Here is a 21722-nt window from a genome sequence, read left to right on the forward strand (position 1 = left end):
TGCGAGGCAGTAATTACTTTATTATACGGTAGTTTTAACATTATATTTGACGTCTATTGAATCACATAATTATGGTAATGTAGCATTCATTTACTTGTGACATTAATCATTGGTGCAGTGGTGGAGATTGTGGAAGCATTCCCATACTTGGGCAGTGTGTTCATGACTATAGGTCTCACTCTTCATCAGTGGTGTAATGCTACGTAGACGATACTTGACCTATAGCTCCATATTACGCTCAATGTCTTCTCGTGCTGTTATGCCTTCCATTCTCGACGCTAAAGACATGGCCCACTTTAAATGAACATCTGTACCAGGTGGCCTGCCTAAAATTAATCCTGAGTTTTACCAGATGCTTGAGAGATTTGGATATGGTCCGATCAGCCTGTGTTAGCTGTGTCATGCAGCCCACATTGCCAGCCACCACATGTTTCTTTGTTTTTTTTTCGGTAAAGTCATGTAGAAATAAGAAAAAATAAAATTACAATATACGACGTTTCGATTGCAACACAAGCAATCATCATCAGGTAGAGGATACACATAACCGCAGATATATATACAGACCTTAAGTAGAGGGAATTAACACAGATATACCAGGGGAAATAGAGAGATGGAGCATCACACTAAATCAAACAGGGTTTAGCAAAATTTGGAAACTATGTAAAGCAACACAGACGGTCAGTTAAAACACAATTAACGCATGGTCTGGTTGAATACACTATTTCAAAGATTGTTAAATTGTAAGTTGAGTGTGAAATTTAAGATAGTGATAGAATACATACCATAGAGAGACCTATGGGGGGAGACACGCACACAGTTAAGAGGTAAAGCAGCACTGTACCGAGGCCTTAAATAGCCAGAGATGGAGAGACTGGGACTCAAAGAGAGAATGGGACACAAATTAGCATAATACAAGTTGTCAGGCACACAGAGAGGGCGCCGCAGCGCACACTTAGAGACACCCAGGCACACAACTATAGGCAGAGACAGCACAGCGACATAAACCCAATTCAAGACACAAAGGCAGATACACCAGCAGAGAACACAAAGACAGATTTCATACCTCCCCGAAGAGGTGGTTCAAACTCGATTTGGTGCTTTCGTGACTAAGATTAATTCCTGCAGTCACGAAAGCACCAAATCGAGTTTGAACCACCTCTTTGGGGAGGTATGAAATCTGTCTTTGTGTTCTCTGCTGGTTATCTGCCTTTGTGTCTTGAATTGGGTTTATGTCACTGTGCTGTCTCTGCCTATAGTTGTGTGCCTGGGTGTCTCTAAGTGTGCGCTGCGATGCCCTCTCTGTGTGCCTGACTTGTATCATGCTAAATTGTGTCCCATTGTCTCTGAGTCCCAGTCCCTCCATCTCTGGCTATTAAAGGCCTCAGTACAGAGCTGCTTTACCTCTTAACTGTGTGCGTGTCTCCCCCGATAGGTCTCTCTATGGTATGTATTCTATCACTATCTTAAATTTCACACTCAACTTACAATTTAACAATCTTTGAAATAGTGTATTCAACCAGACCATGTGTTGTTTTAAACCGACCGTCTGTGTTGCTTTACATAGTTTCCAAATTCTGCTAAACCCTGTTTGATTTAGTGTGATGCTCTGTCTCTCTATATCCCCTGGTATATCTGTCAATTCCCTCTACTTAAGGTCTGTATATATATCTGCGGTTGTGTTTCCTCTACCTGATGATGATTGCTTGTTGCAATTGAAACGTATATTATGTAATTTTATTTTTTCTTATTTCTACGTGACTTTACCGAGAAAAAAAAAACAAAGATGATTTCCTGCAGTCACGAAAGCACCAAATCGAGTTTTAGCCACCACATGCCCAAAAAACTTATCTTTGGTCCGACAGGGTGGGGGGGGGGGGGGGAGCTAAATAGGTGTGGCACAGGCTGTTAAAGAGAAAAGATGGGCTGTCATCGGATTTGGAGCCGAGTGGACTTGACATTGACTGGTAACAGCAATGTAAAGATCGGCCTCTGGGAAGCAGGCTTACAAAGGATACTACTGAGGCGCGACAGGCAAGGCGACTACTGGGGAGTGATAGGCTAGGTGCACTGTGAGGCTTCTGGGCAAATGGAGGCAGTCACCCTTCGATCGGCAACTAAATCAAAGCGGCACAGCAGAGACCACAGATGATGCATCTGTCAGTTAACTCAGTCAACTCATAACACTTGGGCCTTTAGCATGACCGCCTGCTAGTAAGCCCTCCCCACTTAACTTGATGTCCTCAGTTAACCTAGCCTAGCACAGAGCGCTGTAGTGACTTCAATTACTGGTGAATGGTGGCTGTTGTATGTTTATCTGAGTGTGTACTCAAATGAGTACCTGTTGCGGTGTAAAACTCACCATTTAAGGAGACAAAGGTGGCTAGGCATGGTGCTGGCCACCCACCCCCTTGTGTGCAGTGTCAGCCTTCATTGGTGTCTTGCAACAGCGCTTTCCCCAAAACTCTGTTAAAGGCTATATGGGGCATATTTTTCTTTGTGTATACACATATTCAATTATACCTTATATATAACTAGTCTTTTGCCCGTTGAAGGATGGGTGTATTGCAGTAAATCTGAAACTTGCAAGCAAAAAGCAGACCATGACGTGATATTCATTGCATTATGTGTGCAATTTGTAAGGGTGCGGTGACACAGACCTATTTCATTTTAAGCTTATAATCCTGACCATCATGACATCCTTTTTACTTCTATGTATCAATAGCGCTACGGAGATTGCATGACGTGAGAGTTCTGCCTTTGTAATGAGGGTTGTAAGTTGACGCCGTGGAGGGGGGAGGAGGCGCCTCGGCCCCCCATGTGGAGTGACGTCAGCTGAGAGGGGGGGTTCATTTGGAGGACGTCACCTTATAATTATTGAGGGGGCTGTTCGATGTGCAGTGATGAGGGGGGGATGGTACGCCATGTGGAGTGATGTCACCTGCTCATGATTATGAGGAGGGGGGTCCATGTGGAGGACGTAACCTGTTCATGATTATTAATGAGGGAGGCTGGTCGACGTAGAGTGACGTCACGAGCGTTGCACACAGACATTCTTGGCTCATTATAGTAGGTAATAATGGGGGGGGGGGGGGTGTCCATTTGGAGGATGTCACCTGTCCATGAATAGTAATGACGGGGGCTGGTCGATGTGGAGTGACGTCACAAGCATTAAGGACATTCCTGGGTGATTATAGTAGGAATACATCAAATACAGGCAGACCTCACATAGCGCTCAAGGTGCATTGCTGAAGTTAGCGCTAATCATTATTTCTTTTGTATGAGCAATATAGGGCTTTATTGGGGTATCGGTAATAGCGCTAAAAATTTACATTTTATGTTTTAAAAATGATTGAGAACATCAGTAATATGTACTGTACCTCACGAGTGCATTTTACTGGACTCCTACAAGGCAGCAGAGACTGCTGCTCCCAGTGTACACATATCTGTTGTGAGGTTTCTTTTATGTAGAGCCGAAGAGACTATCCTGGTCTTGTGAGTTCTCGTCTGACTAAACTAATCGATTTTGTAAGTATAATCGTGACTAAAAATCGTAATAGAATCACAGTGGGGGGTGGGGTCTGGTTGGCTGAGAGCCGTGCGTCGCTCTCATTAGCTGAGCGAATGATGAGGGCGGGGACGTTTCCTCTGCCTAGCACTGCTTCATGTTCTCACTCTCTTAAGTGCTTTTTCTTTGCACTATTTGATTTCATTTTTTTAGCAAAACATTTTCTCCAGGGGACAAAGGGCGCCATAACGAATCAGCGTTTCTACGGGGTTGCGCTAAGTGAGTGGTCTGCCTGTACGAAGCATTTTCTGCAAATGCTACACATAAGCACCAATCACATACTTCGAAAAGCGTCTATTACAAATACTATTACGATCACTCCTCTTACTACACTTAAGTATACTTCATTTTCCATTTAAAAATGGCAGTGCACATTAGCTATGGGGTTATACGGCAATTATCTTGCTTAGCTTATGAAGTGTAATTAGCATATTAAAACAGTGACAGTGGGTTCACATTCAGTGCGAATCTATGCGTCTCTATCTTAAGCTTAGTATATAAGAAGCCAAGTATCCTCAGATACATTTCTAATGTTCTAAGTCTAGTATCATAAGCTGGCAAAAGTAATGTCATGGAAGTGACCCATAAGTATTATCGTTAGGCTCATTAACTAATTAATCGCAGGTGGACATGTTCCGTGTTCCGTATTGACCCATCCTCAGCTTTCTCACAATTTACTTTTTAGCAATTTAAACCCTTGTGGGGCGGATTAATTTGCCAATACAAAAAAAACATGTGCAACATGCTATCATTAAAAAGTACAATTCCAATAGTACTTATAACAGTGACAGAATAACCTTAAAATCATTGACATTAAAACCATCATCTCATTCATTACAGAATATGACTTTTGATGTCTTGCCACCGGTGGGCGCTGCTCCAGAGCCGCTGGGCATGACCTGACTCTCCACTGGCTGAGCGCCAGTGAGCGTAACCTGCCCACCCATACGAAGGCTTCCCCCCATCCCTTGCGTGCCCTTATAAGGACCTTCCGAAGCTGGGCCACCGGCGAGTGTGCTCTGCATGCCCATAGAAGGAGCGGCGCAGGGCGTAGCCTCGGGCCTGGTGGGTGTGGCCTGGGTGAGCATGGCGAGCTCCTGGGAGAGCGTCTCGTGCCGGTATGCCACGCGGATGTCGGGGACGTTCGTGCGCCGGATATCGTTACCCGGGGGCCCCTCCCGTTCCAGCTGGGCTCCCAGCCAGTGGCGTTGCACCTTTGTGAGGGGGGTGGTGGTGGGGGGGGGGGGTGATTAAGTGAGTGGTAGAGGTGTGACAGTATCTGTGTCCTTTCTCCCTGCGTGTCCATGTCTTCCTCTCCATGTCCCTCCACCTGTCTCTCTTTCCACGTCTCACTCTCTTTCCCCTATGTATCTCTTTCCCCATCAGTGCCTCCATCTTTCCCGTCTCTCTTCTGGATTCTCCCTCTCTCCATGTTTAGTTCTCCCCAGGTCTCGCTCGGTCTCCTTCTTCACCCCAGAATTTCACTCTCTCCCCATGTGTGGCTCTTTCCTTGTGTGTCTCTCTCCCTCTCTTCTCCCTCTCTATCTCTCGTGTCTCCCTCTTCTCTACCATGTCTCTCTTTCTCTCCACGCGTCCCTCTGTCCCCCCACCGTGTCACTCTCTCCCCACACGTCTCCCCCCAGTATGCCGTCCCTCCCTTTGTGTCCCCTGTTTATCGCCGTGCCGCCCCCTCCCCCCCGAGTCGCTTACCTCTAGGGGGAACCCGCTCATCAGCACGCTGTTTCTCGCAAGCTCACACATGTCACACGAGCTCAGCTTCCAGACCTGAGCTGCGATACTGTACTCCTCCATCAGTGGCTCCTACAACAACCACATAATACAACCACCACATCAACAATGACAATATACAACTATACACAACCGCATACACCGCTTCCAGTCACTTCCATCAGTGACTTCTACAACCACGACAACCACAATACATACAACAAAAACATCAATATTAACATATGCAACCATAACCACAACCAGTCACTCCTCTAGTGGTACCTACAACCACTGCAACAACCAACATAGTAGTATTAATAATTAATCATTATAAAATGAACATATACACCACAACTAGTCACTACTTAAAGGCTCCTACTACTTTCACAATAACCACAATAATAGTCACCACCACAACCATACACACAATATAAATTCCTTAAAGAAAACGTGCAAATTATTACATTCCCCCGTGGCTGGTTACCATGGATAACACTGTGATGATTAATTCGTGATCTTACTGGAATTGCAGGGAGTAGTCTGTTCATGAACGGATCCTGTTTTACACGGACTATTTCTTAAAGGGACACTATCTCAAAGGGACACTGGGTCTTAAAGGGACCACGTCCTCATTTTGATGACTCTACTCTTGTTACCCCATAGAGATGGACGAGTGAATCACCTTGGTGAAGTGGAACTGCAGGGGGTCATCAGTGGAGAGAGACACCCTGAGCCCGCGAGCGTGGAACTCAGGGAGAGGGTTTCGATGGTACGGCAGAAACAGGGAGTTGTTGCTGAGTGGAGACATCGCAATGCCAACTTGACACAGGTAGTAGAGGTACTGCAACACAGGCGCCTGCAGCACAACCACCACAACCGTTACTACCGCCACAATAGTAACTATTACGAGAAACATGTATATCATATGCAATAACACAATCATTAGTCACAACAGCATCATCAACACATGAACATTGACCATTGTCCCTCCCCATGTCTCCCGATGTCTCTGCGTCCCTTTCTCTCCCTCTCACTTCCCATATCCCTCTCTAGTTCGATCAGTCTCTCTCTCTCTGCATGTCCAGTTTTTTTCACGTCTCTCTTCGTCTTCCGTGGTGTCTCGCTCTCTCTTATTGCCGATCAGAAAAAAAAAACGTTGGTTTGTGTTTGTGAACTGCAGCTTCATCAATGCTTTAAGATAATTTAAGATTATATATACGATTATATATTATATAAAATATTATTTCTTATGCATTTCCCATCCCTGTGATTTGTAGAATGTGTGCTCTTTTTTCCAAATCCCACTCAAGACGTTTAGATGGAGAACTCCTCCACGTCCGTATACATTGTGTAACACCACTCCAAAGAATCCTCTCGGTATGTATACCAGTGTAGTGACATGGAATGAGTCACTGTAGCGCGTGCCGCTGGGAGATTGGTAGACAATAGAATGAGGGGTAACAGCCCGTTCTACCAGTTGCACCTGTGGGCAAGACACGGAGCCCTCTGGGGGATCCAGAGGGGTGCGGGGCCGAAGGCGGAGCCTGGCCACGCTGTTCAGGATATAAGGCGAGCTCCGTCTAACAGTCGGGGCTGCTGCGATCTGGAGTGGAACTCGTCGTGCTGTCGTCGTCGTGATTTTCGCCACTCTGTGAGCCGTGGTCTTTTTTCCTTGTTTTGAGCAGGTACCCTGGCCGTCGGGCCAGCGGTTGCTGCGCCGAATCACAGGTGGACATGGAGAACTGCCGTGCTGTTGAGGTGAGCCAAGAAGACCGGGCCAGGCCGACAGCAGAGTAGGTGGAAGCCGCCGCAGCTCGGCCATCTGGAGGAGGGGTCCGAGGAGGGCGATGCGGCGCAGACGCCAACCTCGACTGGGAGGAGGCGAGCTGTGGAGGACGCCTGGTGGCAACGGCCAAGGAGAGCAGAGGTACCAACGCGGAGGGAGGTGGTCTCTTCCAGACTGAGCGAGGATGCTGTGGAAACTGTGGCCTCTGCCTACCAGCAGGCGCAAGGTGATCAGAGCGAGACCGTTAAGGTTGATACTGGACCTGTGGGGGCAGGACGGTACCAGGAACGCGCGGGGCGGTGGCACAGTGGACTGGGGGTGAGCTTCATGTCGGTCCATGCCTGGCGGCACAACTGCGTGTGGGTGGCTTTTAAAGACTATGTACCAGCGGATGTAACCATGGATCGTTCGAGTTTTGTACGGACAGTGGTGGTGGGGATGCTACAAGTCGAGCCGATGGACCTGTTTTGTTTAATAGCCTTGTCGGGCGGCAGGGCGTTCAATGAGCAACTTAACGCGGCATTTCCTGACTCGTTTTGAGGAAAAAAGCAGGCGAAAGGCCGCTGTCACTGCTGAAATTGCAACTATCAGAACTAGACGCGAAAATTGTAACGGTCTTCCTGTATAATGAGGCACTACCAGACCACGATGTGGAGGTGTGGCTGTGGCAGCACTGCCAACTGTTGTCGTGTTGCAAGCAGGTTCAAGATTCGCTGCGAAGCGCTGGACCACGTAGTGGAAGAGTGCGGAGTCCCAGCGCAATGTAATCTGTGTGGAAGCAAGCTCCATCTGTACCGGAACTGCCCGGAATCGTATTCAAATATGGTCTGGGCACACAAGATCCAGACGGCTGAGGGAGGGGACAGAGGGACGACCGAGGCAGGGTTGGAGCACGCACCGAGCAACCGGGCAATGGAGGCGGGAGTGGAGAGATGGAAGGACTGAGAACACCACTGCTGGACAAGAGGGAGGAAGGAGAGGCGTCGTCTAAGGATGGGGAAGCACCTGCGAGCCGGCAGGAGGACAGCCCCGAAGTCGAGATGGGGGTGGCCCCTGAACCAACCATGGCCGATTGGACGGAGGAGGTGGAAGGCGAGAGGACGAAGAGGTGCAATGGAAGAGCGACAAGAGGGGGTCATCTGAGAGGACGACAAAGAGGAAGCGGAGGGCACCGAGTGCCCCATCGAGGTCTGCCCCCTTGCACAACAGTCGTCAGACTCTTCAACGGACCCGGTGACATCTGAAGAAGAAAAAAACAGCAATGATATGCCAAGGGAGGGAGTTTTCCCCAAAATCCAGGAGTGTGGAAAGCCTACTGGGTCTGATCGACAAGAACTGTTACTCACTGCTAGAGGACGTCTCTGAGCCGGACTAGGCACCCTTGATCATGGAGCTTCCCGTTGCGTCGGTCAATGTGCGGGGGATTTAAGGGTGTGGCCAGACATGGAGTGGTGGAGCATTATTTGTGAACCCTAAAAAAAGACATCTATTTCTTGCAGGAGTGCCACCTGCCGTACTCTCACGGCCGGGCAAAGCTGTTTGAGTCCTGGGACGGGCACTGCTTCTGGTCAGGGAGCAACACCAATAAGAACACTGGGGTGGTCATCCTCCTGGGACGTAGAAGCGTCGAGGTACAGGAGACCCAGGAACTGGTCCCTGGCCGTCTCCAATATGTGGACGCCACATATGATGGCACAGCAGTTCGGTTAATTAATGTGTAGTGACTTGTAACATCACTACTGTGTGGCTCTATACGCACAAACATGACGTCACTAGGTATGTGGAACGTCACTACCCCCTGGGCCTACACACACATGACGTCACTAGGTGTGGAGGCAGGAATGACGTCACTGCCGGGTCAGGGGGCCGGGAGGCCGTTGGTCAATGCCGCGGGGGTCTTGTGAGGCCATGGCACTCTGGATGAACCCGACCGGACATGTGACCGGATCAAGGTGGGGGCCGGGGGCCCCGGGGGGGACCTTGGGGGGCCGCAGGACCAGAAGCAGAGCCTTCTCGAGCGTTCTCAAAGGGGGGCTTGGCCACGGGATGGCCTGGCCACACCGAGGCGCATATAAGTGGGCTTGGCACCTCGTGCGGGGCTGCTCGAGTCCGGGATGAAGACGCCTTGGGAAGAGTGAAGTCAAGCCTTCAGTCAGCGTCGCCGAGCAGTAGCCCTCCTGGCTTGGCCACACCAGTATTATCAGAGTCGGAGTGAGTGAGTGTAGAGGTGAGGATAGGTCGGTGGTCACCACCGTATGTGTAATGTACTATTGTGTTAATAATAGCGTTGCCTTCCCAGCTCAGTGTGCACCTCTAACAAACCATTACAAACGTATACGCCCCTACGCGGTATACTGAGCGTGTAGAACTATGGGATAATATAGCAGCCCTGCTGATTTACATGGAAGTATTCATCATGGGGGGTGACTTCAACTGCCTGCTCTGCCTATCAGACGTGCTGTCTGCATCCGGGAATCAAAAGATAGACCCCTCCTCTAGGTACCTCAGTGGTTTATTTAAGGACTTTGATCTAATTGACACTTCTCAGTTACTGCACCCAACACGCACGGGCTTTACTTGGACCAGTAGTTCAGGACTTTTGCACTCAAATAGATTATTTTTATCTCTGCTAAAGGTAAAGCGGAGGATGTGGAGATTGCACCATTTTCTTTTTTGGACCACAAGCTGATCGCCGTGAGGTTTTGAATTCCAGTGGACTGAGGTTGGGGAAGGGGATTTGGAGGATGAACACGAGTCGCCTAGCGTTTGAGGGGGTGACGAGGGGTTTTTATCAAAAGGTATGAGGAATGGAGAAGCCTGCAGTGTTTCGGCACCATGGCAGGGTCATGGGATATGGTTAAGAGCCGGATCAATGGATTTTTTTCAGATGCAGAGTAAAAGAAAGTGTCGGGAATGCGTTGAGGGGTCTGAACGATCAGTTGGAGAGTGTATAGGTTGCTGGAACTAGGGTTCCCAATGGTGAACGAGGTAAGGCAGCTAAAGGACAATCTCCTTGGTGCTGGAAGAATGGGCAGCGCAGCTCCTTTTTAGGGCACAGGTTAGGGCAGTGGAGGAGTGGGTAAAGGTGCACGCGATTCGTTTTTTTAAAGTGCAGGAAGACTGAAGGCACAATCCAGGAGCTGGTCAGCCCAAGCCTTGGCAGACTGACGCAGACGGAGGGCATTGTTGAGGCTGCACGGAATACTACGCGGAACTGTATGGAAGTAAGACGTCGGAGGCGGGAGCCCGAGACTGAAGAGATAAATAAACAAATTCAAATGGAGAGGCTGGACGAGGCAGTAAGAGGTCTGCGCCGGCTCAAAGGCACCAGGGCAGGATGGAATACCAGCTGAATTCTGACAAATTCTGGGATACCATCAAACATGACCTGCTACAACTGTACAAGGAAATTTTGGCAGAGGGTCCAGTACCAGAGTTGGGGAGGGGTAATATCCCTCGTATATAAGGGGAAAGGGGTTCTGCAGCGACCTTGGGAGCTGGCGCCCAATCACCCTGTTAAACACTGACTACAATATCTTAGCAAAATCCATCACAGCACATCTAGGGAAAGTAAAGTAATAGGAGAGGTACTACAAACAGACCAGACATGTGTGGTCCTGGGCAGACACATTTCAGACAACCTGATTCTACTGAGGGAGGTTCTAGAATCCATGATAGAGGGGGGGGAGGCCCCTGGGGCTCCTTAGTCTAGACCAGGATAAGGCCTTCAACCGCGTTTTGCATGCGTCTTGTTTTCAGTGCTGGCACACATGGGGGTAGGGGAGCTTTTAGTAGGTTGGGTAAGGAAACTATACCATAAGCTCTCTAGCAGGCTCTTGATAAACGGGATCCTTTCGGAGGCGGTCCCAGTTAGGTCAGGGGTAAAACAAGGGTGCCCCCCCCCCCCCCCCATGTCACCGCTTTTATTCATGTGTATGGAGCCCTTTTGCCCAGGCGGTTAGAGCTAATCAGAGGAATGCACATCTCGGGGTGCAGCAAACAGGCAAAAATAGCGATGTATATGGATGACATTGGTTTTTTTGCAAGGAGGTATCCTTGGTGTGGGAGGTGCTGGAGCTTGTGAGGCTTTTTCACCTTTCTCCAGGGTCAACTTGAATAAGAGCGTGGTGATGATCTTTGGGGACCCCAGACTTTTTTAAGGCCGCCCAACGGAACTAAGAGTGCAGACAGAGGGCATTAAGATCCTGGGGGTCACCTTTTATCGGGAGGGATCAACAAAAAATAATTGGCAAGAAAAGATCAAGGCGGTGAAGGGCAGGCTGGCCAGGTGGTCAGCCAGAAGCCTGACGATGGTGTGGCATAGTGTGTGAAGCCTATCCCGTGAGCTGGAGATAGTGTGGTAACGGGTTTTGGGGAGAACAGGCCAATCAGTTCCAGGGAAGGGTAGGCTATTTATAGACGGATCCCTCTCACGGGATTGGCCCAGGGACTGAACAATGGGCTGCGCAGCCCTATAAAAGGAGAGCCCAAATCGGCAGGGGGGGGGGGGGTGCACAACTCGGGAGCAGCAGCAGCGGCAGTGGCAGCAGCAGCAGTAGTGGCTGGGCGAGCTCCCACCCTCAAGGAGCAACACGAGTGAGGACCAGGGGATCGTCACTGTAAGTAGGAGCTGAGTGCTGTCTGCAACTCTAGAATAGATATCGGACAGAAACCATTAGGCGACGGTACGATTGTTATGTTTCCAGCAGCCGACCTGGGGCATGAACCAGGGCCGGTGGGATGTCTGGAACCCCCAAGAGCATGCCAGGAGCGGCAGGTGCAGGGAAGGAAGCAAGCTGTAGCCTGGCACTGACCGAGAGAAGTCGGGTGCTAACGGGTTACCAGGGTGGCTGCTTGGGTGGCCCACGGACATCTCCCGCTTTCAGAGGATGGGTACTCTGCGAAGCAGAGTCGCAAAGGAGAGAAGAAAACCCCTGTAGGAGAAGCAAGGGAACTCTGATGCAGAGTTGTGCAGGGGAGGTGAACGACCTCCCCCCCCCCCCCCCCCCCCCCCCCCCCCCCCAAAGCTTTTGTGTGTGTCTCCGGAAAGTGGTAGGGACCGTAGGTGTGAGTGGATGTGTGTGGGTGATCTGGTAGTAATTGTTATTTGGTTGTTCGTTGTGGTAGCCTGGTGGTTGGTGTCAGCTCGGTGAGGAATAAAAAGCTGACATCCCTAACAGCCAGGACTCTGAGTGGTGGAACACCAGCACAATGTGATACACCCCAACCATCACGCGTATGCTGCATAAGTTGGAGGCACTGTTTTTCAAGTTTATCTGGGGAGGGGGGATGGACCGGAAAAAAATGGAGACTGTGTGTAAAGACTCTGCGAATGGTGGGAGGGGAGCCCCTAACGTCGCGCATATCCTTACTATGATTTTTGTTTGTAACATGCTGCGTGTGTTTTTTCAGATGGGCCTTGGGCAAAGGCCTCATATTTTTTTGCAATATAGGTTGGCATGGCTCCTGCAAAGATTAGGCATGGCTGCATTACCTCGCTGCAGGCCCCTCGGCTGGCCGCAGGGGTGGCTATGTACCGCGGTCAACAAATATATCACGGAATACGAGCCGGTCCTGGTAGAAAGTCGTGGCACCCCTGGGGGGTTCTTGCCGATATTGGCAAGAGGGAAGCCTGTGCAGAGGTACCAGGCGCACGGGGTGCCATACACCAACAAATATGGGAGAATGTGATGTCTAGAGCCCTAACAAAAAGACAGACATATCTTGGCTGGCGGCCCTGGGACAGGTTGGCATGCAGGAAGTTTATGTACTCCCGCCATATGGCCTGCACCCCTAAGTGCCCGAGGGGCTGTGATTCAGAGGAGTGCATGAAGCCACGTTTTAGTGCGATGCCCCTTTGCACAGGAGGTGTAGGTGCTATGCCAGCCCTGGCTAGCCCGTTTTTGTCCAGTCAAAGTGAGTGCCACATTATTTGGGGAGGATTCCGGCAAAAAGCAGGAGGGGCTTGGGCTCAAGCATGGGCCGTGGTGGGGACAATAAAAGAAGCCCTGTGGAAGGCGCAGAGTCGGATGATCAAGGGTGCCTGCATGACACCCCCGGAGGTGTACCACCTAGCCTGGAGGCTGATCAGCCGGGTGGTGGAGGTCGACAGGGTAAAAATGGGCAGCAAAGCTGCAAAAGAGAAATGGCGGTGGCCTCCACCTTCATGTGGCACGGGATGACGTAAACAGTTTGGGAAATTCCCCCACCACAGCACCGAGAAAAAAGGAATAGGTTTTTCGGTAACCACGGACTCTGGCTCCGAAATGTGGAAAGAACTGCAAAGTTTTTCCTTTTCGTTATCGGTACACTCAATGTGTTGGTGTGGTATGGGATCCTGGTACCGCGGAAACACCTTGTACGGGTTGTGGCTGCTGTTACTGTTTTCCAACTGTCTGGAACAGCGGACTGTTCATTGTTGCGATAATAAAACTTTTAAATAGTTGTCGTGATCTTCGCCCTCTGCAAGCTGTGGTTCTGGCAGCATGGTGGCTGTCCTGACCCGGTATGTGGTTATCCCCAAAGGCTGTGAAGGCCGGAAAAAAAGAGTACCTCCTACTAGTGTCTGTGAATTAGCACACGACACCAGCAATAACCCAGTTTACGTCTGGGGATGCATTCCTAAAAGTTGCGCCGACGAATATCAAAACGATGACAATCGAAGCAAGCCAAATCTGCACGTTACAAGAGCTAAACAGAGGGTACGGTGAAGCTGTGCATTAATGCGCGCATCTTCATCAGACGTACCCACAACGTTACATAAAATTACGACAATACTAAAAATATGGCACCCAACACTAGTGTACAGCAGTAACCTTTAACACAAATTATACAGAGTAAAATAACGTGCAATACACTAAGGAAATCAAATGCCGTACGTAATTACTATATTGTACTCGGTACAGTACATTTGTTTATGCGCGACAAAGTAGTTTGTACAGGGTAGGTGGAGGCAAAGGCTGAGAGGCGACGGTTACGAGAAAGGGCGGACAATGCCGTCACGGTCCAAATTTGCGACGTGTGGGTTGAGGCAACGTGAGTAGGGTAGCGATGTTGATAATAAAGTGACGACGTATTTGCTAAACGATGTAAATTGGGGTATTGCTGTATTTGGTATTCGCACTACGATTACTGGGCAAGGCTATCACGAAAGCGCAATACTGCCCATTCAGTAGTCTGGAGTAGCTATACGGGGGTGATGCTTGCTGTGTGTAATGGCAATTGAGTAATTTGCAGGTAATTTGTGAATTTGGCAAATTTGGACCACGACAGAAACACAATGGCCTACTCTTATTAAGTTACATCAGGGAGGAATGTTAACATCTACTGCAAAGCATACCATGTGTCTTTAATGGTTAATATGGTTGCAGTATTAATTTTAACAATGGTTACTTTTACATACATCGTCTCGCTTGAAGTTTTGCCTATGATAGTTTTTTTCCGAGATCAAGGTACTCTGCAAACCTTCGGGCTACTATCAAAGGTTTGTTCATGAAGCCATCCAGATATATAAAGACAAACTGCAACCGAGAAGATGAATACAAATTGAACAATCATTGGAAGGATGTTATCAACCAGGTAATGCCTTAACTTGTTGTTTCCATCATTACCTGCCGGTTTACTACTAGCCCTGCCCATGTCCCCCCCAGCCTCACATCCTATATCTTTTCTTCCCCCCCCACACCCCCCCCCCCCCAGCTCTCTCTCTCTCCCCTTGCCTCCCCCCCCCCCCTCTTACCGATATAACCTCTTGCCATGGCAGCTCTCCCGCCCATTTCAGCATTTTCTTGCTGTGGTTGTCCCACCTGATGAAGATCGCTTGTAGTGCGATCGAAACGTCGTGATTTGTTTTATTTTATTTCTACCTACGTGACTTTACTGAAAGAACCAAAGAGTACACAATGTTAACGTTAGTCGAAACCATGGGGTTCTATGGTATGCAAAATGTTAATCGAAAAACCGTAAACCGATGTCACTGTGCTTGCCTGCTTGTCAGCAAGGCTTAAATAGAGAAAATAAGCACAAACACCACAAATCAGGTGATTAGGAACACAAAAACAACACAATCAGGTGATTACCTGCCTACAGTGAGCATAGAGTAACACTTCTTTAAAATCACTCTTGTAATCACAGCAATTAAGATGAAACAAGGTATCTTGATAACTGAAATGTTCTTCAGGAGCTCCAAGTTCACACCTCTCCCTCTCTCCCCCACCCATGCCTCTGTCCGCATCTGTCTCTCATCACATCTTTCCCCACCCTTCTATCTCCGACTCATCATGTCCCTGTGTCTTTCTCCATGTTTATCTGTCTGTTTCTTGCTCCCTCTCTCTCTCTCTGTTGTCCCCCTTCTCTGTCTCTCACTCCCCATCTCCTCTCCCTGCGTCTTTCCCCATGCACCTTTTCATTAATCTGTCTTCCCATATCTCGCTCCGTGAATCCCTCTGTATATTTCTCTCAGTGTGTCTCTCTGTTTTTCTCACCATGTCTGTCTTTCCCTGCCCCCTTTCTCTCTCCCAGTTGTATCTAGCTCCCCCCTCTCGCTCGCTTTCCCTCTCAGTGTTTCCCTCTCCGTGTCTCTCCATGTCTCCCTCTGTCTCTCGCTGCGTGCGCACCTTGCGTAGGAGCAGTCCATGTGAGATGTTCTCTGCGAGCAGAAACCCGGACACAAGGTGGTGCACTGGTCCCGCTTCTCCACAGTGGGGACGAAACACAAACGTAGAGAGACCCCTCTCCCTGCATGTGGTGAAAGAGCAATGGGGAGAGGGAGACAATGGCAGAGAGCAATAGAGGAACACTCAAACACAGAGGCAATGGCATACACCGACAGATACAGGGAGAGAGACACAGGGACATAGGGATAAATCGTTTGAGAGACACACGCAAAGGAAGGAACAGGGGAGAGATAGAGACAATCATTACACACACATGGACAACAACAGCTGCCTCTCGCCACTAAGTGCTGGAAACGTCATCACAACGCTTGTGCCAGGCTAAGTGCACTTTGTGGTCAATTGAAGTGTTGAGGGGGTTACAGGACAGACCCAGGTGCCATGGGTGGAATGACTGACATGACCAGCAGATGCATCCCATGTGCACCCCACTGTGCCAACTTGCTGCGTTTTAGCCGCCCGGCACTCCGCTCGTTGTGAGCATCACGCCTCTACCCACCCGTTGTTAGTGAATGCCTCCAACTGACCAGTAGCGTACTTCACATGGTTGGCCAATACGGAGCCATCCATTGACTCTACCAAGGTATCAATCCGCCACCCATTGTATCTGTACCAGGTGGAAATTCGTCTGGTACAGCCATGGAACGCTTCTTGGACCACCTGGTCAAACTATGTTAAATCTAGCAGCCAGAGGATATCCATGTTCATTCCAGGGAGAAAAAATGGCTCTGACTCCAGGCCAGGCAGCTTTACCTGGGCCTGCCGCCATCATGAAAGTTGTGAGTAGAGGGTCATGGGGGGGGGGGGGTAGCCCACACCATGTCCTTGTCTCCTCAGTGGAGGCCGAGGACTGGTTTATATATTTGCCACTGTTATTGGTTGTGAGTGGGAATTGAACTCAGATGACCGTGTGCAATAGCCACAATACTATCACGCCCCATAGAGATACAAAAGACAAAGATCCCCCATATAGCCTTATCAGACTGTTGGGGCGAGTGTTAGCGGGCACCTATGGAGGCCGGCACGGCACACGAGGGAGTCGATGGCCAGCACCACGCCCAGCCGGCTTTGTCTCCCTAGTGGTGATGTTTATACATCACAGCAGGTACTCATTTGAGGCTGACTAAACCTAGGGGAAGCTCAGCACCGGTTCAGATTATCGCCATTGGTGTTAGCTGTGAGCAGGAATCGAACTCGGGTTGCCAAGTTGGTAGTGCAGCGTGCTAACCACAACACTACAGCTCCCCGCCTAATATACACATGCTCAGAAACACACACAGAGGGACAGAGGCACACACACATTCTAACAAGGCAGCCAATCTGGGCAGCTAAGAAAGTTTCTCCCGAGAGTTAAGAATCTTATTGCTCATTCATAATTGATTTTTGGTTCAGATCGTCTTAAGTTAAATATTATTAAACCCTCAACCCGACACAGCCAATTAACAAATTGTTAACATGAATTAAAGTGCCAAAGCATTACTGCTTCAACACAGTGGTGTGCTGGAGAGAAATTAAAAACATTTAACAATTTGATTCCTCGCTTCACTGGTAATTAAAACCAGCATCATCAAGCAGTTGCCAGAAATCTGAAAAAGTCATCCAGTATTTGGGCCTTCAAGCGGTGGTGCGATGTCATCAATATGCACCCAGAAAATAGCAGGAAGTGATACATGAAGTTGAATATATTTGAATACGTGTTATGTTAAATTGTATATTCTTAGATATGTAAATATAATGGTGGGGATACAGGTTATCCATAGTTCATGAGTAATACTAAATTGGTGAGTAAAGTTAACAATGCTGTTCGTATCAATAATGTGAACACTATTCTATTCAGGTTGTGATATAAATACTGAATGCATTTCCAAACATTACTCAGGCTATAGCCATCACGTTGAAATTATATTTATTTCGCTCATATTCAATGGGTTATCTTGGCCAATAGTAATTAGCTATTCATAGTACATCAACATTATCAAAAGAAATTGGACGTCCTTGTTGGCAGGCATGTTCCGCAACTGCTGACAATGGTGTTTGTGAGTATTTGATGTTCCTATGGTGTTCTTTTATCCTCGTGTAGTGACACAGATCGGAGACAGTATTTATTGAACAAGCACCATCGGGATATATACACACCCTACGTGGGTGCACACTATTATGATTAAGACCATCTATTGTCAGCGGTACTACTTAGAACTGGTAGGCTGTCTAAAAGCACCCCGGGATGGTGGAAATGGAGACGACGAGATGGCGACGATGGTCTTGAACAGCCACGACGGGGATTCCACTTCCACGAACAGCCCCGAGCTCCGGCGCAGGGCCCCCCTCTCTTATGCTCCCAGCATGGCCTTGCTCCGCCCCGGCCACGCCCCCTTCTGAAACCTACTAGCAGGTTCTCAGGACTTCCTGATGGGCCCCTTCTATGACCTTTCCTCTAGATGTCCCCCTCTGGTATATAATGTGGCCTGTTGACGCGAGTACTGCCGTACACCGCAGTTACCCTTTTTTGCCAGCAGCAAAAGCTATACCCCTACATCAACCCCTCCCCCCATGAAAAAAAAAACAGGTGTCTCGGCTGACAACAATCACGCAATAAGAGGGGGAAAAACTTACAAGAATGTGTGCTAACACAAAGGGAGGGTTAGCAGACATCAGTAACAAGACCCCGTAATTATTTAACCCCAACCGCGACGGAAGCGCAACAATCCAGGACGTCCGCAGGCACTCCGCAGCCACGACCCCAGATCAACCAGAAGTCCCAGCCCGGCTTGCGTTGGCGGCCACCCAACAGACGACGTCGGAACACAACTGTCATGACGGGAAGGGAACTGTTCAGCGGAAAGAAGCGCTCTTGAAGCGAGTCCTCGACGCCGGTCCACCATCACTAGCAGGAACTTGCGCGCTGGGGACCACCGGAACATCACGTAAACGGCTTGGGAGAAGAAGATGGCGACTGGGCTTCCACACGCGGTCCTTCGCACGGAGGCGCTGCCGGGGAATCCCCAGACTTCAAGGGCTGGGATCCTGCGGGTGGCACAATGCAATTCTTCTGAAGTGCAGCCTCCGGGCTCAGTCGCCCCGGCTCGTCGGACACATCAGACACCCGCCGCTGTGGAGATGAACTATCTACATAGGGTGGAACATAGGGTTTTAACCGCTACAAATGCACAAACCAGCGACGGCGACTGACCTGTATACGCACACACCGCGGCCTCTTGACCTCGATCACCTCAACAGGGCCCTGCCACGGACGATGCAATTTAGGGGATATACCCAGGGGCGCCTGGAGACAATGCAACCAAGCCTTGTCCCCAGTTGTCCATGGGGCCCCGAACTCCCGTTGCCCCACGAGCTTCTCATTTGCGGCCTGCCGTTTGGCCGAATTTCCCTGAGATGCCTCCCGCGCCTCTGTCAAACGCCCAAGCGTGACCTTCATGGGCATGGGCATGACAGCCCTCTTTTTACCCAAGTCCATGCCCAACTGAGCCTGCATGGAGGGATCACTCTCCTTTCCGTACACGAGATAAAATGAGGGGCCATCCTATAGGTGGCCAGGACACCGGGGATGTGCAAATCCCAGTCTAACTGCGCCTCATTAACTCGTTGGCACAACATGGACGTAAGAGTCCTGTGCAAGCGTTCCACCATCCCGTCTGTCTGAGCATGGTAGGGCGAAGTCCTAATTTTTTTTTGTACCCAGGGAGTCGCACACCTCCCATTACAATTTAGAAGAAAAATTCCACCTCTGATCTGTAAGAAGTTGTTCAGGAGCCCCCTTATCCATTATGTTGCCGTGCAAAAACGCGTCCGCAATGGATGCGGCTGACTGGTCTGGCAGAGGCCATGCCATCGGGTACCGAGAAAGATATTCCACCCCAACCAGGAGAAATGTATTTCCCCTCTGAGTAGCGGGGAACAGCCCGGGAATATCCAGTGCGACTAGCTCATTAATGCGAGACACCGTGATAGATTGTAATGGAGGCTGGGCCTGCCTCGACATTGGCTTGCGGCGTGCGCAGTCACTACAACCTTTTACCATGTGGTATACATCGTCCATCATACCTGGCCAATAGAAGTCTAGCTTCAGCATTAGGTTTTACAGAATCCAAGGTGCATTAATTTGTCATGGACCACCCGTGTGAGTTTACCCCGCAAGCAGTGGACCATGCAATAACGCTGCAGCTCCTCCCATCTGATCAAAAGTCCTTCGTGGAGGACTATAAGGGACAACCCTGCTGGCATGGTTTTACTGCCTCTCGCACCAACGCAGCGCCGCAATTTTAGCTACGAGGCGTCCTCCATTTGGAGGCGTCCCCATTCAGCATGCGTGAGACCCAACGTGCCGTCACTATGCGTATCCACCACGAGTGGTGCCGCATCGACCTACGCGACCACAGCATGTGGCGATTCCGCAGCCGATGGCTTACATCAACCAGCACCCATTGAACATGCACACTGGTCACTCGGTGGTAAACGGGACGGTGCATCTGCATTGCAGTGCTGCACACCCTTCTGGTAGGTGACTTGGACCACAGCAGCCCCCAGCCCCACATTTAGCACTTGAAAAAAGGGCTCCTGGTCCACCCTCACTATGGTCTGAGTACCCACCAACGCGAGATCCCAGGTCGCTGTATTAGAGGGGGTTAAAAGGACCCCTTCTTCGGAATCTGTCAAATCCAGACGCTTCCGCAACCGTAAGGGCACCAGCATCTGTGCCCCTGGCGGAACCGTGACAGTTTCCCTCGCTAGGGCCTGGACTGTAGCGTTAGCCGCTGCTGAGTAGGAGACTTCAAAAAGGCCAACCGCTGTCTCGACGGCAATTCAATACAGCCCTGATCGACAAGGATCTTAAGGGGCATTCTTCTGAGAAAATCAGTACCCAAAATAGGGCATAGCCAACGTTTTGGAGACCAACACCGGCCCCATCAACTCAATGTTCCCAATGCGGACTCTTGCCAATATTAGCCCTACAATAGCCAAACTCCCGCTGTTTGCGGCAACGCAAGCACTCGCGACGGCGCTAAGGCAGTGAGATCCTGGAGGCAATAAATAAAAAACGAGGTCGGAAATAAATTTGGCCGAAGCTCCCGTGTCAACCAGGACTCTCACTTCTACCCCCTGAATGAACCCTACCACCACAGACAAACCCGCCGCAGCTGCCACAACACGGTGCGCCAGTTTGCGCCACTGCTTAATGCAACAAGGCCACCCGATCGACGCCCGAGACCGCCGTTCGCACACCGCGACAGAAGGAGGAACACAACCCTCGGAACCGGACAAGCGCGGCAAAAAGGATGCGTGAGGTGGCGATTGCGGCAGGGTGCCCGATGTGTCACACCTTGCCTGTGAGGCTGAAGAAGCGGGCGTCATTGGGGCGGAGGACGTCGAAGGCGAGGTTGACGTTCCCACGCTGTTCCGGCACCCCCTGGCGATGTGGCCCAGCTGGCCGCAATTAAAACAGGCGGTTGCGGACTTCCAGGGCAGAAGAGGATTCTTGTCCTGCCAGCCCCTCTCCGACTGCTGTTCCCTGACATTCCTCCCACGTCGGTCCCGACCGAGCGATGCGTATGCCTGCAGCAGCTCCCGTGCCACAGGCCCCTCCGGTTTCCGCCCAATCCCACGCGCAAGTAGCCACTTTAGGCCACTGGCGTAGGTTGAGGTGGATCTGGATGCACCGGGCCACCTTCAAGGATGACAGATCGTCCTCCTCCTGTATGGAAAGGGCGACAGCAGCCTCTCGAGCGCCAAGGAGTCGAGTGCTGCCTAGTCCATATGCAGGTACGCCACTTGGCCCAAGGCCAGCAGCGCGCTGCGGAAGGCGAGAGGCGTCTCGGCCTCTCCCCGCCTTCGCAGCAAAAACCTTCCGCAGGTATTGGAAGGCGGGTTGAAAATGGCCATCATTTGGGCATACGCCCGAGGTAGAGTCACTCGATCCGCCTCTGGAATGGCCTTGAATGCCGCCAAGGAGTCG

The 21722-nt window shown here is 50.1% G+C and overlaps 1 protein-coding gene across 7 annotated transcripts in view; it reads right to left on the reverse strand.

The window, feature by feature from the left end:
- The window catches only part of LOC116942254 (AMP deaminase 2-like), a 72097-nt gene continuing 50375 nt past the window's right edge, over window positions 1–21722 (reverse strand). For 6 of the 7 annotated variants that reach the window (XM_076066953.1, XM_076066950.1, XM_076066952.1 and 3 more), the window contains 4 exons: window positions 15695–15815; window positions 5976–6149; window positions 5276–5386; window positions 1–4779 (listed from right to left, as the gene is read on the reverse strand). In XM_076066953.1, the coding sequence (XP_075923068.1) occupies window positions 4393–4779; window positions 5276–5386; window positions 5976–6149; window positions 15695–15815 (793 nt within the window). In that variant the 3' untranslated portion in view covers window positions 1–4392. Of the gene's footprint in view, window positions 4780–5275; window positions 5387–5975; window positions 6150–15694; window positions 15816–17640; window positions 18776–21722 lie in introns of those variants that run through there. The other variant, XM_076066956.1, reaches the window with a different exon arrangement.

Source organism: Petromyzon marinus, chromosome 14, assembly GCF_048934315.1.
Source record: "Petromyzon marinus isolate PM22_M1 ecotype Great Lakes invasive population chromosome 14, UKy_Petmar_22M1.pri1.0, whole genome shotgun sequence".
NCBI lineage: Eukaryota > Metazoa > Chordata > Hyperoartia > Petromyzontiformes > Petromyzontidae > Petromyzon > Petromyzon marinus.